The 16,690-nt window shown below is 38.7% G+C and overlaps 1 protein-coding gene across 2 annotated transcripts in view; it reads right to left on the reverse strand.

Annotated features, from left to right (window-relative positions):
• NCAM2 (neural cell adhesion molecule 2) overlaps nucleotides 1-15,518 on the reverse strand; it is a 506,271-nt gene extending 490,753 nt beyond the window's left edge. For both annotated transcript variants that reach the window (XM_077756475.1, XM_077756476.1), the window contains exon 1: nucleotides 15,437-15,518. In XM_077756475.1, coding sequence (XP_077612601.1) covers nucleotides 15,437-15,491 — 55 coding nt within the window. In that variant the 5' untranslated portion in view covers nucleotides 15,492-15,518. The remainder of the gene's footprint in view (nucleotides 1-15,436) is intronic.
• Between the last annotated feature and the right edge of the window lie 1,172 nt (nucleotides 15,519-16,690).

The following is a 16,690-nucleotide window of genomic DNA, read 5'->3' on the forward strand; positions in this document are numbered from 1 at the left end:
AATGAAGAATTCAAGCACGTGCATGCATTTCAGTCACAGTCCCTGCATTGGAACCAAAGCATCCATGCTCCAAATGCTGATTTTATCTATATTCAGGGAACGTGTTTTGATGGAAAACATCATAAATTATGAATGTCTGTGTGCTGGGAGATTGTTAAAAAAAGAATAAGGTGGGAGAGCTGTTTAGCTGTTCATTTTGTGTAACAGAAAAACAACAGATATTGTTTTGTAGGCTTGAGAAATTAAACACTAGCTCATTAGTCTTGAGTTACACAAAGTATGAATAATAAGTCCAATGTTTTATCATGGAGTACATTTTCTTCTTAGAGGCAAAAAACAGCAAAGAACAAATCATTAAAATATTCATGAATTTCAACCCTAACGAAAACAATGCAACAAATAGAGCAAGCATTTAGACACAGCATGGAGTGATGGAATGATTTTCCAAAGTATGTACGTGTGTGTGTGTGTGTGTGTGTGTATAACCTGTGTTATGTATACATAGGATATATATATATACACACACACATATATATATACATGTGTGTGCATACATATATATTCCTATACACAGAAATTGTACATATACATATAATTTTACATTTGGCATTCAAAAAAAAAAGCAAAAAAAGCAAAACAGTGTTGGTGAGAATACCTGGCATAGGGAAGAAAAAAAGCAGAATGGCTATCTAAGAAAAAGTAATAACCGAGAGGGCCATAGTTTTATACCCTAAGCATATCTCAATCTCTATCTTGCATAGTCTCAGGAAAAAAACTATGTGGAGGCCAGGCACTAGTGTGGTTCACAGCTTGGTCTAGCCATGTAGTAGATTAGTGTCCTGATCAGTGAGCCTACTCATATCAATACATAGATTGTCTCATCTATCAAATCAATATTATTTGTTTTCAGTTTCCACTTTTCCCTCTAAGGAAAATCCTAACCTGCATTTCTACTTTTCATCCGACTTAAAAAAAAGAATATTTTTTCTTGGCCTCCTTAAATTTGAAAACATTATTCTCCTGTCTATTTTGAAAACAAAAATAATAAAGGCAATGAAATATATTTCCTTTAAAAAAATAGCTTTGTATATATCATAAGCTTATAGAGGACTAGTCAGGTTTATGTAATTTGTTTTATCCCAAATCCATCACCCTACCCTTGCCATGCTTTGACCACAGCCCTTAAGCATTGTATGGTGGGAAGAACTCAGAGCCTCATATTCAAAGTAAGCCTTCATTCAAATTCCACTTTGGCCACATCACAGCTATATGACCTCAGGTAAACTGCTTTATCACACTATCTCTTAATTTCATTCATCTGTAATTATTTTAAAGATATTAAAAGATGTAAGATGTGTAAATACAGATATTAAAGAAGATCAAGTACAATAGTTTTCTTAGGAGATTTTCCAGGATACAGCCTGTGCACAAAGAAAATCCTCACCTACCATTCTTAAACTTCACAACAGTAAAACCATGCAGAGTGTTAACAGCTTCCTTTGATCGTGTCCTGGCAAAAGAAGATGACGCTCTGGCCAGCCAGCCGAGGGGCCAACCCAACTTTGCCACTGAGCAGCTCTGGAGTTTGACTAGTCATTTGAACACTTCAAAATCTGTTCATATATCCTTCTATAAAACAGAATCATCCTCGCAAGCCAGTGTAAAGAATTAAAGTAGATCACACATACAAAGTACATTAAAATGGCACACTGTAAGTGCTTAAGAAATACTGACTTCTGACGCAGTTTACCTTCTTTCTCAAAAAGGGCCCTTTCCACATCCCTGTGGCAGACACAGGCAACACTGCACACTAAGGCCTCTCCCTCACTGTCCTTACTAAATAAACACTGACTCTGACTGAACAGTCATATGCTTCCAGGGAGACTGACCATCCCCTTAGCAACAGAAAGCAGTGGATCAGTCAGGGGAAATTACGGTGGTCTCATTCTCCTCACCAGCCATTCATTTAGGGGAGTTCATATGATACAATTGTAGCCAATGAGAACTGAGGGAAGTCTGCTGGATGACATATGAGAATTCTTCTTTTTTTAGTAAGGAGGCCAGTGAAATACTGATTTATCTTTCCTAACTTCACATGTTATTGCCAAATAACATGGTATGGCCACCTTTCCTCCATGAAGTCAAAGAAAAATAGCAAAAAGACAAGGAGAAACATGAAGTCCAAACCTGTCTCCAGATAGTTTCTTAAATGCTACAACAGATTTTTATTTTTTGGCCACTTTAAATTTGTCCATCTCTTCTTTGCTCCTAAAAGCATCCTAAACTGATGTAATTTCATTATAAAAGTATTCAGTAAGTCAACCACAAACTGCTGACTACCTGAATTATTAATAATTATGGTGTTTCACTATAAGAGAAGCCATTTAAACTATATCTTATATTTAAATATTAATGTTATATAGTTTTTAATGAATTATACCAACCTGGACAATCAAACTGCCCCCTTTGCAACTTCCATGAACCCAATGTTTCCAAGTCTCATTGTATATCCATGCTCATTAATCTTTCAGATCTCTAAAAGATTTACTCATTTGCTAATTGGTATTTGCTCACATAGAATTTGACCATTCAAAAGAAATGGCTAGAAAGAGTGGTGACAGTCTGAAACTAGAGTCGCTCCCAATAATTCCTTTCTCCCTTCAGCCATTTCTTGCTACTGCAAAGGTACCGTGCTGCAGTCAGAGAAATGAGTAAAGTTTTAGAACCAAATATTAACTGAATTTGAATTTCAAGCCCTTTACTTATTAGATGCCACTTAATATTTATGAAATTCAGCTCTTGTCATCTGTAAAATAGTAACTTCAGGATTCCTATGTATGTTGTTAATGTAAAAATAAGGTAACTGTTATGAAAGTATCCTGCAGGGTGACTGGCAGATTTCTTTTTTCTGACAAATAACATCCCCTTTACCAAACTCTAACCAGGCTCCACTGCACCCTCTTCTCAGCAAGGCCTCAACCTTGACCTGTAAAGATTTGAATGAAACACTAACATTCTTTTTAACAGGTCAAGGCTGCATCGCTGGGATGACTCTAAACCCCTAAAGTACCTGCCTGAGAAAGCAAAAGCCTGCTAAAAGAGTTAACTGTTAGTTCCAGCCTAAACCTCAAGATAGGACCCTGTCTCCCAGTCTCTGTGGGATGCTAGGAGCCTAACTTTGATAACCATCAGTTAACAACCCAGGTGGGTTTCAAACAGAACAAACCACCCCTCCTTGCTTTTTGTAATTTTTCACTTCTCTTACTCTACTGAACCCCCAAGCACCACCCTCCCTATTCTCTATTCTCCCTTAAAAACCTGGTCACCTCTACACAAATCAAAGTTGAGCTCAGTTCACCCTGGGCCCCTTACCCTACTGGATGTAGTCATATACTTCACTCTGATTAAGATCTGTCCTTAACCACTAGTGTCTGGCTTTGTTTATCTCTGACACTTCCTTCATTCAATTAACTCATTAAATATTTAGAAATAGACATTGGTCATTGAGGACACAAGGCTGTCTGTAATCACTCTCTGTTTTGTCGGGCATCTTCTCTCCTTGTATGCATATGACTGTCAGACTTTATCTCAGCTCTTCAAAGTCTGACCCTACCACCCACTTCCTCATTACCTTTCAGCTGATGAATTATCCTTGAAACAAAACAGCAATTGATCTTTACTAATAGTATTTACTTTCCTTTCTCATTCGCAGCTCTCTGCATGCCTTTCTGCTCAAGTAGTCCAAATGTGTTCTGGAGTCACAAATAGTGAAAGACAATTTACACTTCTTATGCCAATCTCTCTTTTCCCATCACACCTCCATGTGCAGCTGCATCACCTGAGATATGGAGACTTTTAAATCAGGTACCTTCTGAGAAGCAGCCGCACAGGAAGAGACAGTGAAAGTTCACTAACAAGTAAGTCCCCTTCTCCATTGGAGTCAGTAAGTTTAATCCTTTGATTTTTTCCTACCAGAAAGGAGATACATTCTGCATAAAGAAGTCATCGTTCACCAAATAATCTGTATGCAGACACAGTGTAGGAAGGAGGGTATTTATAATAAAATGTTTCATACAATAGAAATGAAACAGGGACTCGAAAGAGAAAATACATTAGCAACTTAGGGTACTTCATAATCGCTCACAACTCTGTACTAAGTGTTATTTAAATATCATGAGAATAGTAAAATTGAATACTTCACATCCACTTTGGATACAGCGGTGAAAGTTTTCAGGAAAGCACAGAGAATGCCATAATATCTATCATTTAATAACCTGTGCTGAGTTTTGTTCCTAAATTGCACACCACACATGATCCCCACAGAGGTAAAATGCATTAGCATAGGGCTTATGAGAGGCCTCTGAACTAAAATGACTCACATAGATAACCAATTAAAGTGATTATAAAGTATGTCAAATTTGAGGGGTGAAATGAAAGTAAAAATGGATGAATCAGAAACAGTAATCTCTCTAATTGCAAGCTGTGTTTCAAGTTAGAAGTGGCATATACAATACCGGTAACATTAGTGGATAAATGAAAAGCAGACAAATAAATAGGTGATAAAGACATTCTGGAGTATCTGAAAATGTATTCTGTGCAATTAACTGTCTTGCCACTGAAGTCAGACAGAAAAAAACATCATAAACTCCTGACAAATCATGGCTACCAAACAAGAGAGAATTTTTTTTTAGGTTAAACTGAATTTCATTTTTTGAAAAAGAAAACAAAACCCAAGTGCCTATGAAAAAAATAAGATAAAATACTCTTATCTTGCTTGTCTTCTTATACATACAGTTTAGAATCAGTTTCCAATAATCACTGATTGAATAATCAACTTTTAATTAACCCCAGGGGATTATCTTGATTTTTGAGGACTTTAAATACTTGCTCTATTGAAAAATCAGACATTTACTATTGACAGTATCTAATCTGTTTAATTGTACCATTATCAACATATTATATCTCCCTCATTTATTTCTATGCATGAAAGACTTTGAAACCTTAACCACAGAATGGTCTCCTAAACCTCAGATAAGGCTTCAAAAGAACAAATCTTATAGCAAGATTTAAAAGTTTGCTTTATTCTCAGTCTAATTTATTTTCAATGTAGGAGATCAGACTGGTCATCTTTCCTTTCCTTTTGAATTAAATAATCACTGTGACTTGATTACTTTCTAGCTACTCATATATTTATTGAAGGCCTACCACATGCAGTGGTGACATAAACAAAATTTTTAAAACAAATACCTACACCAACATCTAATACATTGCCAACAGTCAAAGCTAAATTTATTTTTAAACAGTTAGTTTGTTTTACTCCTGCTGGGTAATATTTTAATATTCATTTAGCACATATTTACTAAACATCTACTACATTCCAGGAATAAACATGTGAATTTACAGTGAACTCTTTAAACAAGTACATTGTACTTAATGCGAAGCCAGCATGGAAAGGCATTCTTGCTCTTGGGGAGTTCACACAGAAGGTCACAAGAGTTACAGTGAAGTCTGCCATGCAGAAATCAGGTATATTACCAAACATGATTGGAGCGTCAGGGTCTTGCACATTGACTGGTGATTAGCATGTATTTGTTGAGAGAAAGAAAAATGTTTTCAGTGATGAAATGGCTGAGCTGAGTCTTGAGGGTAAAAAAAGGAATTATCCAGGCAAGGGAAGTTAGGAAACGTGAAAAATATATGGGCTGTGTAGACATAAGGCTCACGTCTGGGAATTTCAGGAATGGTGCAAAAGTGTTCAGTATACATAGTAACAGTCATGAAGCTAAGAAAACAGAATCCTGAAAATGAGTGAAAGGTAAAAGTCTCAACAGTTCTAAGTCAGGAACTCCCAAATAATTCAAGTAAAAGGCAGTCTTCCAAAATGAACAGCATGTGTCCTGTAAACACAGCCCAAAAGTAACTTTGAAAAACATAGTCACATCAAGTATGTACTCTACCACAAAGTTCTGAGACTTGCTCATAAATATGAGTAAAATATATTTCAGTGAAAGCAGAGATATTATAATAGGGGAAAATGCTGCATGTAGGATAAAATATTTCTATCAAGTCCTGGGCTGATCATTTTTTAAGTCTTTTTTCTTGGGCAAGTAATTTGACCTCTTAAAGGTTTATTTTCCTCTTTCCTAAATCTGCCTTTCAGGGTGATTATGGGACTCCAAGTAGGTAAATTTAAGTTGACCATCAAAGTTTTTGTCTCAGTATATAATATATACAGTCTAAACAACGTTAACACTAACTCTTTGATAAGACAAAAGCTTAACCAAGTTTAACGTATTAGCATAAAATCTGTACAAGAGGTAGGGTGAAGCCAGTCATTTTGCGATAAAGGGTATGAAAAAGGGGTGAATAGGATTGAAAATGTATTTAATTTCAGTTGGCATTAGAAAATTATAAGTGTTCACCTAAGTAAATAAAATTTTTTTTAAATATAGATAAATATCAATGATCAGTACTTTGACAAAGATTATGGCATATACTTCATGTTGTATTTTAATGTTCACATAATCGGTGTTTAACATTTCTTGCATCAATGACACAAAGCTATCCCCATAGTATATTGATGCAATCTCTGCTCAGGCAGTATATTCAGTATTTGTCATTGGTAGATAATAGGGAGAAATTAAGCAGGGAAGTCAATGTAAAAATAATCAAAAGGGGTAGTCCTATAGTTATTAAAAAGCTGGTTGGGAATGGACAAGTTACAGTATTAGAAAAACTGTCCACAAATCCTCTCATTAATACTTAGAATAAAGTATAAGTGTGCTTATTTTCTTAAATAAGGATGTACTCTCCTGTAAGTTTCAGCTATGACATTGGTTTATTTTACAAGTAGTGGCATTCATTTCTATGCTAACATCATATTTGCATCCCTGAAAAATGCTGGTGACTGCAAACTTATGCAGTAAAAAATATCCTGGCTTATGGGAAAAGACAGGATGAGAGGTCAGAACATTCTAAACCTACAGAAATGTATAACCAAGCACTAATGACAACCATAACAATCTTAATTAAAATACTAGTGAGGTTAGATCTCTACTGATGTTTGTACCTAGCACTGGCATCTTCTTTCAAGATGCAAAGCCTGAAAACTGTGATCCAGGGTGTAGCCTTTAAAAAAATAAAAATAAAAACAAATACATCATTTTAATGCAGGAGAAAATGACTTTCCAGGTTTTTTTTTTAGCTGTACTCTCAACATTTCCAGATACATAGTATACTGGAAATCAAGATGGTTCTTAAACTGCGAAATGAACAAATACTTGCAGTAAAGGAAAGCATGTGAGTTGATTTTTCAGATGTTTCACGAACACAGTCGTAAATTGTTAAGGCTTTCTCTTTAGTAATGAGAAAGCTTGCTCTTGATCACTTAAGAAATTAATGAGCTGAAGAAGTCATACATGGAGCTACACAATTCCTGCATCATCCTCCTATTAAACAATCATGTATCGAAGAAACACACCAATAAACAAACTGAATTATATCTTGAACGCATCCGATGCTCTCTGGCTACAACTCTGTATGTCAGCAACAGAACATACTTAATAGCTCAAGGCAAATCCGACACTCTCAATCTCAAAACATCATCTATCAAAGGTGATGTTATCAGGATTAAATGAGACAGTGGGCGAAAATGTCCAGCACAGCTCCCTAGCAGGCAAAAGGCACTCAAAAATATCAGTTCCCTTGGACACTAAAAGAAAAGTGTCCAATTCTGTATATTTAATATCAAACTTTTTAAATTTTTGTTCTAGTTTAGTTATTTTTGTTTCTTTTTTTATTTTCTTATTTCTTCATGGTTTTGCGTTTTGTTTTGTTTTGCTTTGTTTTGCTTCCCCAGGGTAAAAACAAAAAGGATTTTAAAAAAGCTCTGGATAAGCAGAGAAAAATGAATGAAAAATATATAATGAAAGCAAATTTGACCTACATACTTCTGAGATTTTACCCAAAATTCCACACATACACAAAACAAAGGATATTGGCGTGCAAACAGTGATGGAAGAACGAGGGAATGAAGTTACATAAAGGTAGAGAAAAATTCTGAAATTGACAACCATCAACAGTTGGCCTTTCCAAAGTTACTGATGACATTTTTATCGAGATGCTCCATGGGTACTTCAAACTCATACATATCAATGTAGAAAATTACAAGCAAACAAAACAAAAACAAAATCAAAAACACCTCTTGCCTAAAATAAGTGGTTTTATTTATTTCCCTATTTCTACTAAAACAGCCTTTCTTTCTGTCAGATATGCTTAAAACTTCAGGCACCACCCAGCTTCCTCCCAATTTCCCTATTCAAATGCCTTATTAAGATCCATTAATTCTTCCAGAGATACGTGACACGCCCCCTCATTCCTTTTTGATTTCCCTCCGGTCCACCTCATGCAAGCCAGTAGACGGAGAACAAAACTTTAATCATGTTCTTAAATGTTTTAATGTTTATTCATTTTTGAGAGAGAGAGAGAAAGTGAGAGAGCAAAGGAGGGGCAAAGACAGAGGGAGACACAGAATCTGAAACAGGCTCCAGGCTCTGAGCTGAACCCAGGAACCATGAGATCCTGACCTGAGCCAAGATCTGGATGCTTAACTGACTGAGCCACCCAGGCACCCCATCATGTTCTTCTTCCGCCCAAACAATGGCCCCTAAAGATCTACAACAGAGTCCAGCTCAGCTTGGCCTCCTGGCCTTCCTGCTTCACAGTCCCACCAATACTTCCACAATTGACTCCAACAACTCACCTTTCCAAACCCATAAGTTAATTAAGTTGCATTAGTTCTGTCCTTTGAACATTTGGTGCATCCTTTCTTACAACTTGTTCACCTGTTTTTAACACCTTATATTATCTTCTCCATCTAGCATGTTGAGTCCCTTTCTGCTTTCGTGAATGGCAAGGTGGTGCCCTGGTTAAAAGCAAGTCCTGGGGCGCCTGGGTGGCTTAGTCGGTTAAGCGTCCGACTTTCGCTCAGGTCATGATCTCACGGTTCGTGGGTTCGAGCCCGGCGTCGGGCTCTGTGCTGACTGCCAGCTCGGAGCCTGGAGCCTGTTTCAGAGTCTGTATCTCCCTCTCTCTCTGATCCTCCCCTGCTCATGCTGTCTCTCTCTCTCTCTCTCTCTCTCCTAGAAATAAATAAAACATTTAAAAAAAATTTAAAAAAAAACAAAAAAACAAGTCTTTCCACATGTCCTAGGTTCACATCTTTGTTTCCTGGCTGGACAACCTGAGACAGTTATTTAAATTTTCTATGCCTCACAGCCCTCAAGTGTAAAAGGGGAATTAATATGATAAAAATGAGAGGGCTCTTCTACGCATTAAGCTAGTTAGTACATGTAAAGTGCTTACAATAGTGCCTGGCAGCAAACACTCAAAAAAGTTTAGCTCTTTCTAGGTGCTGAATTCCTAAAGGCTTATTTAGGCCATTTAATTCTTAATTAATTATATATCCTTTGTCATTTTGCAACATTTTGTTGAACAGTTTATTATCTCTTGTATGCTTACTTGGCTTTTATATTTTTTGCCCTCTCAACTATCCAAGTTGAATTCTATGCACTACTCCTTCCACGCACATGCAAATTTTCCAACAAATACAATAAATACATTAAAAATGGGCATTCAACTAGAATGCCCAATTCCAGATAAATACTAGCTATAATCGATAACAGGCAAATCAGAGGAATTCCTCTGTACCTCAACTTCCTCATTCATAAAATAAAGTTAATAGTCTCTTGGATTCTTGAGGACTATTTGTCATAAGAAGGTTAAATGTACTTTGAACTAGCAGCCTACACTGTTACGAGATGCTGGGATTATACTCACAAATATTTGTCCCTTGATTAACTGACAAAATGGCACAAAATTTAAATATCACCATCACTTTGAGCTGTAGATATGTTGTATTAATTTTTTTAATCTGATGCAAAAGTTTGGTGTTCAGAGGACTGAATTAAGAGTTTAGAGACCAGAGTTCTAGTTACTAACCCTTGTACTTTTCTGTTTGACCTTTTCCTGACTGTGTCCCCATCCTAAGCCTATCTGAGACTAGTATCAACCTGGTGTTGGCCCATCAAAGAGATACATGATACAATAAGAAACCCATTCCTCAAGACCCTTTACTGCCATCTGCTGGAAAACTGTGAAAATAAACGTGTATTCTATCACCACAGCTATGAGTGGCGCCCCCTGGAGTTGTTCATGATACAACCTAGACAACCATTCCTAGGAATGCTGCTGAATAAGGTGCCTGAGGCACCACAGACATTTAATAAATGTTTGAAGAATGAGTAGATGATGAATGAGCCATCCTCATCAATGAATCGGATTATCTCTGCTCCTTCAATACTCTTCCTAATCACAGAGCAGTATCTGATGACTTAAAAAAAAAAAAGCCAAATACGTGGAATGTTTTAAACCACGGACAGATTTATCTGTATTCATAATATATGGGGACATAGTACAGCTGACATTTTATAGGAGGCCTACTATATATTATCACAATTGTTCAGTACAATTGTGGCAGTACAGCAACTATCGGATACATTTATGTCAGATTTTCAAATAAACAAATGATGACTGAGTTTAAGTTGCTTCTTCAAAGTCAAGAGACTTAATGATCTAAGGATCGTGATTTCAAATCCAATGGTCTTTCCCCTTCCCTGCTAGTTTTAGTAACAAAATGGAGCCAAGAAAATTTTGACCACTGACCTGAAATTCTTAAAACTGTCATCTGTTGATTGTTATGCTTACAAATACTCTCAAAATTCCCTATCATACTTCTTCACTATTTAAATTCAGACAAGTCTGTTTCATGACATCATAACTTTCTAAAATGTCTTATAATGGACGTTTAATGAATTGTTAGTGGCATAAATGAGTACTTGACGCCAGAAAGTACGTCGACAGCCATAGAGAATCAGCACTATTATAACTTTAAAAACTGTAAATAGTTAAAAGTTATTAAAATATTCTAAATAGTACCATATAGAAGTACTTTCATTTGCTGAACAATTAAAGATACCTTGGCTCTATGAAGTTTAGGAATATTACATTTAATAAAAGCATAAAAGCACTGGGTGCATCTCAAAGTGTTCTCATATCATATAATTTGGAAAATTAAAACTGATTTACAATCTTTTAAATAGGCCTACCTTCAATATAATTGGGATGGTATAAAGGGCACAAGACATTTTGAATCTAGGTCAGTAAACCTTGAAAAACAATAATATTCCCTTTACAAGAATATTAAAATTATTGAATTAATTTTGCATCCACCAACACCCAGAGGACTAATTTTATTTTGGACCAAAAAAAAAAAAAACCTACACAAAAAACAAAAGCAGTTCAAACTTGCTCTTCCACTTATCAAGCACTTTCCTCATGCTTTCAAAAGTTCACCACTATGAGAGATGACCCTGAAAACAGATAAATTAAAATCATTTCCCAAATGTCAAAAGCCAGAGAGAGCAGAGGACTAGTCCCAGGGTCTTCTGATTGGCAACCTTGTTTCCATTCACATTTGTTTCCTCACAAGGAAATAGACAAAAACAAATTACACTGTTCGCTTGGTTACCGGACTCCATCTCTTCAGCTCATTTCTCAGTCCCATTACAGACTAGTTCTACGTTTGAAGGAAAGCCATTTACTAAATTACATGAGGTTTGATTTTCTTCTTGTACTGAATGACGTTATTTTCTTCCATTAATTGCTTCTCTAATAGGACATTACCTCGGGGAGAACATTAGCCCCCAGTGTCATTGAAAAGACTCACTGGACACCCAGGACCCACCACCACCCCTTCTTGCTCTTCGGGGCTCCAATGCAGCGTTAGAAACTTAAGTGACCAAATGCTCTGCTTAACTCCTTTGGCATAAAGCAAAAAAGGAAAACTTCCGGGTTGTGCGTTGACAAATAACAATATTAATTTACACAGTCTATCTTCTCCGAGTGCAAATGAATATGGAGTTGATGCAACAGAAACATTGCAAGAGAGGCTGCCATCAAAGGATGAGCGGGGGCTAGATTCAAAAGGATATGAGAGAGGCTGTCGGTGAAACAGCCTACAGAGAAGACAGGTGTGTGGAGGAGACCTTCCTGTACACCTGAAACTAGTAGTGACCCACACAGCTGTGATTTATTTTTGGAAGGTACACTTCTCTAACCAGGGATGACCTACTAGCACTTCACCAGAAAGAGAAAATGTAAGCAGATGCCTGTAAGTTCAACTAATTAACTAGGCAATTCACTTCCAGCTCCTCATGATTTTGGCTTAGGTAAGTGTTCTGTGTAGGGCTGAAGTGGATTGCAAAAGAGATGAATAGCTCCGTTCTTACCTTACATTTTCATACAAAAATGCTTCTATTTCATATATGAACATCCAGTAATAGATGTCTATTAATAATGCTTGAGTAATTTTTAAGGTGAAGACAATGATTTTAGAAACTAAAAAAAAAAAAAAAATCTTCAGGAAAGCAGCCCATACATATTACCATTTGGGAACCTGCATATACATAGATCCAAACAGCAAATGCACCGTGAATCAGACTCAAGTTATCCCTTGAAATTTATGAGGACAGACACAGGGGCCAAGTTTGGAATACAAAGATAAATAATTGCAGAAGTTAAGAGTTATAGAATCTCCTCTCTGTTGACAATTAAATCCAGACTTGACAATTAAATCCCACCCTTACTTCATTAGATATTAATCTTGCAGTGGAAATGAGAGGCTTTTAAAGGAGCATTTCTGCTATAATAAAAAAGGCTTTCACTACAGTAGAACAATAATGTTGTGTTGAAAGTTAGAACTATTAGACCTTGTTAGCTAATTATGGTATTGGCATCCACTTAAGTTGCTCAGTTTTTCACTTCTGTCATTTTCTCCCATTCAACTGCTGCAGTTCAAAACGTTTTGACTACTTAAAAGGGAATACATCATCTTTGCCTTTCCCCCAGTCTAACTGCACACCACTTTCCAAAGCAATAGCTTCAATCATGCTTCATAAAATCCCCTGCAAGTATATTGTTGGAAACATAAATCAGCAAGCTGGGATTTTAGTATTTCTAAGGCAAGCCCAGGGATCACTAACTGGAGGCTTGGCCATGGCCCCATTTATAAAAGAATAAACAAAATTATGAGTTACGCTAGATCCATTTTTTTTTTCCCAAAGATTGCTCCAGTGGTGTGGCTGATACTTGCTTCTGCATCCTTAATAGGAGAACAAAACACTAACCTATAAAACTGGACTCCGGGATCAGAACTGCTGTTTCCAAGCATCTCTGACTTCATTAGGACACATGCATAGGACTACCTGCTCAGTTTCCCAAAAGCTAGGTCTCTCTGATAAGCATCTATTCCTCTATGAGGGCCATCCACGCATTTTTAAAATCGCACTAGATATAGAGATCTTTAGAACGACGCTCTCTCCTCCTTCCCTGTTTCGTTACATGAATATAGGCTCTCTTTCAGGCATGCTTGATTCTTAGAGTCCCTCATTACAATCTCCCTGCAATTCTGAATTATAAACTAGGAGAACCACAATTTCAGAGGTTACATACATAGACCCAAATTAAATGTGTCTGCGTGTGATATTTAAACATTCCTAGATTCCCCTGTTGTCCCCCAAATTCCAACACACTTATAGTGTCTATAAGTGTAAATTCCCAGACTTCACATCTGAAACATATTTCTTCTCCAAGCCAGTCACAATGTAATCATAAGTCTGCATAAACTTGCTTTCTATTATGCCCCCATCTTAATCCACACTAGCTACACTCAGTTAATTGCAGTGGTATTTTAACTGCAATTTTCAGGGACAGCTTCTTAGGACTCACTGATACCTGTCTGTATTATAAATGAACAGTTAAACATAATCAGCAGCTCTACAAAAATTAAAGCAGCGTGTCTGTAGGGCATAAAGTATATGTTGATCTTTGCTATAATAGTGATTAAATTAACTGGCCTAATACTAGCTTCAGATGGACATATTTGCAATTTTGCTATGACTGAAATTTTGCATACGCTACGTTACTAAGGGGAAATGAGCAGTATCTTACCAAGACACTTTATAAACTATAGCAACATTCAGTGTTTGAATTCTGATTTCTGAACCTAACATCTGCATCCAATCCTTTTTCATCAGCCACTAACACTATATAGCTTTAGGGAGGTGAGGGCAGAGAAAGGAAGGCTTCATATCCAAAATGTCAAGCCCAGCTGAAGAATGATAGAAAGACCCAGGGAGTGAGGAAGAACAGAAAACAACCATTTCTGAATTTAAAATGGAGTTCTACCACCCCCTGCTGGACCAAATGAGCAACACACAGGAGGCTAAAAAAATGCTTAGAATTGAATACAGTGGATATTTTAACTTGTCTTATAATTTATGTTTTCTAAAAAAAAAAAACAATTTTCATGCCACACTAATATTATAACATTCTGTGCAATTACCACACATCACAAAACGACATCTATTTTCTTTTTCTTTCAACACCTCCACCAATGCATGTTTTAGCATTTTATGTTCTCAATTAAATGTCCAAACTTGTCTGGACAGTTGAAAATGCTTCCATTTATTATAAATATATTTTACGTGAAAGTGAACTATCCAAACAAAGCAAGATAAATTCAGATCTGTCTCTATACAGATAAACACAGATAGCTTCCACAAATTCTCTCAGGTTATTCTAGTAAGCAATTCATTTTTTTTTTTCTCAAGAGATAAAAATCTCACCAGTTCTCCACAAGCTAAAACATCCCTTCCAAGTGTAATTACAATCTGACGCTATAAAAATTTTCAACCTTGATGTATTAACAAGGGTGGGGAGAAGCTGAGAATGAATGACTGCAACACATGCCTAGTTTTACCCATTTGCCTTCTTACACACAACATCCATGGCCCCTCTCTTAGTTTCAATAGAAATAAACCATCACCGTTCACTTCAGAGTCAGGAATTGGGGGCTTGGGAAAAGGAGGAAAAAAAAAGAGTGTCTAAAAATTGAATTTCTTGCACACGAGAGAGAATTCACAAACGAGTTTAATGCTGATAGTTTCTGCTGCTTCTGTAACACATCCTCGTCCCCTTTCCTTCCGCAACCTCTGATATTTAACTGTTAACACACACCAACAGACTCATCCAATTTTTGATCATGAACATCAGAAAAGCCAAGAACCCAGAGAAAGAAGCAGTTTGCCTCGAGCTCCTGCGCCCTGATGCCAATCTCCAATTCTGTATTTTCTCTCATTTCAGGGTCTGCACAGAACAGATCTAATCTTCAGCGGCAGCTAAAACCCACAGAGAACATAATAACAACAATAACTATAACTTTAGTTCTTGCATGTAATTCTGCTGCTGCCTCCCTCTGCCTCCTCGGTCGGGTGGAAGGGGGAGGGAAAGTAAATGCAATAAGGCACCACACTCCTACCTTGCCCGCTACTGACAAGCAACCCGAGCAGGTAGAAGGAGAGGAGGAGGCTCATGTTCAGGACGTGACACCGAAGAACAGTTCCAAAGTTATTAAGTCCAGCCCTGGAGAGAGAACCTTCCCCCACCTCTGCNACGCCCGCCGGGCCGAGGAGGGAGGGCAGTCGCGAGGTCCTGCACCGCCGCTGGCCAGTTCACGGAAGTGGGCAGCTTGAGCTGATGCTGAGTCTGCAGGAGGCCACCCGGCCCCGCGCTCTAATCGCGCCCGGACTTAGCAGGAGCCGGGGATCTGGGGGCGGGCGGTATTTTCTGCTGCTTTCATTCCTCCAAGGGCGTGGGAGGGGGAAGAGTCTGTCTCTCCCAGGCCTTCCCTCTCTCTCAGCTCTTCAGCAGGCTGCCCCCTTCCCACGCTTTCCACTCCGCCGCGGCACAGAGTGTCTACACTGCCTGTCTCCTCGGGCTCTAGAGGGGAGGCGGCAAGATGGGAACGGTGTTTCTCATCCACGTCGACCCACTGTCGTTAAGAGCAGGTACTTGAGGGAGAGAGATTGTGGGGAGAGAAGGGGGGCTGAGATGTTGGAGGGGCTGCGTTCAACTCGGCTGTCAGCGTCAGCCGCGTCCTTGGACAAGTCCAAAGTCTCCCTTGGCCACTCTCAGCGGGCTCTGCCCTCGGTCCCCGCGCACAGCACCGGCCAGGTCCCCGCGAGGTGTGCGACGAGCCGGGTCCTGGAAGCACAGCGATGAGACGCGCGCGGGTCCGTCCCCAGCCCGCCCACCGCGCACACTCACACCTGCGTGTGCGCGCGTGGAAACGGGAGCGGTGAGGCCGTGGCGGGCGCCCAGAGCTAACTCTCCTCCGCCGAAGGTTGGGGCATATCAGGATTCTCCTGGAAGGGTAAGGAAGGTGTGTCAGTGTGATGTGAAGCCGGCGGCGAGAGGGAGCCAGAGGCAGACTCCCTGGCCCCAGGGCCCTCGCTGGTCAGCCTAGGTCAGAACGCCCGGCTGGAATGGACCGAGGACCCTTTCACGTGCACATTCCTTCTGCTTCCTTAGGGAACCACCGGGCCTCACCTCACAGCCAGGGAGACCACTGGCCATTTGCATATCAGCGAGAACACAGAAGGAAGAAGTGGGGGGGGCGGGGGTAGAAATATTGCAGAGCTCAGAATCCAGACCCCCCTCCCTCCCCTTCCCCTCAACACACACACCCGGATTTGATGCTGAAACGCAGGTTTCCTTGCTTGGAGGGGGCGGG

This window comes from Crocuta crocuta, unplaced genomic scaffold (assembly GCF_008692635.1).
Source record: "Crocuta crocuta isolate KB4526 unplaced genomic scaffold, BGI_CrCroc_1.0 scaffold378, whole genome shotgun sequence".
Classification (NCBI taxonomy): domain Eukaryota; kingdom Metazoa; phylum Chordata; class Mammalia; order Carnivora; family Hyaenidae; genus Crocuta; species Crocuta crocuta.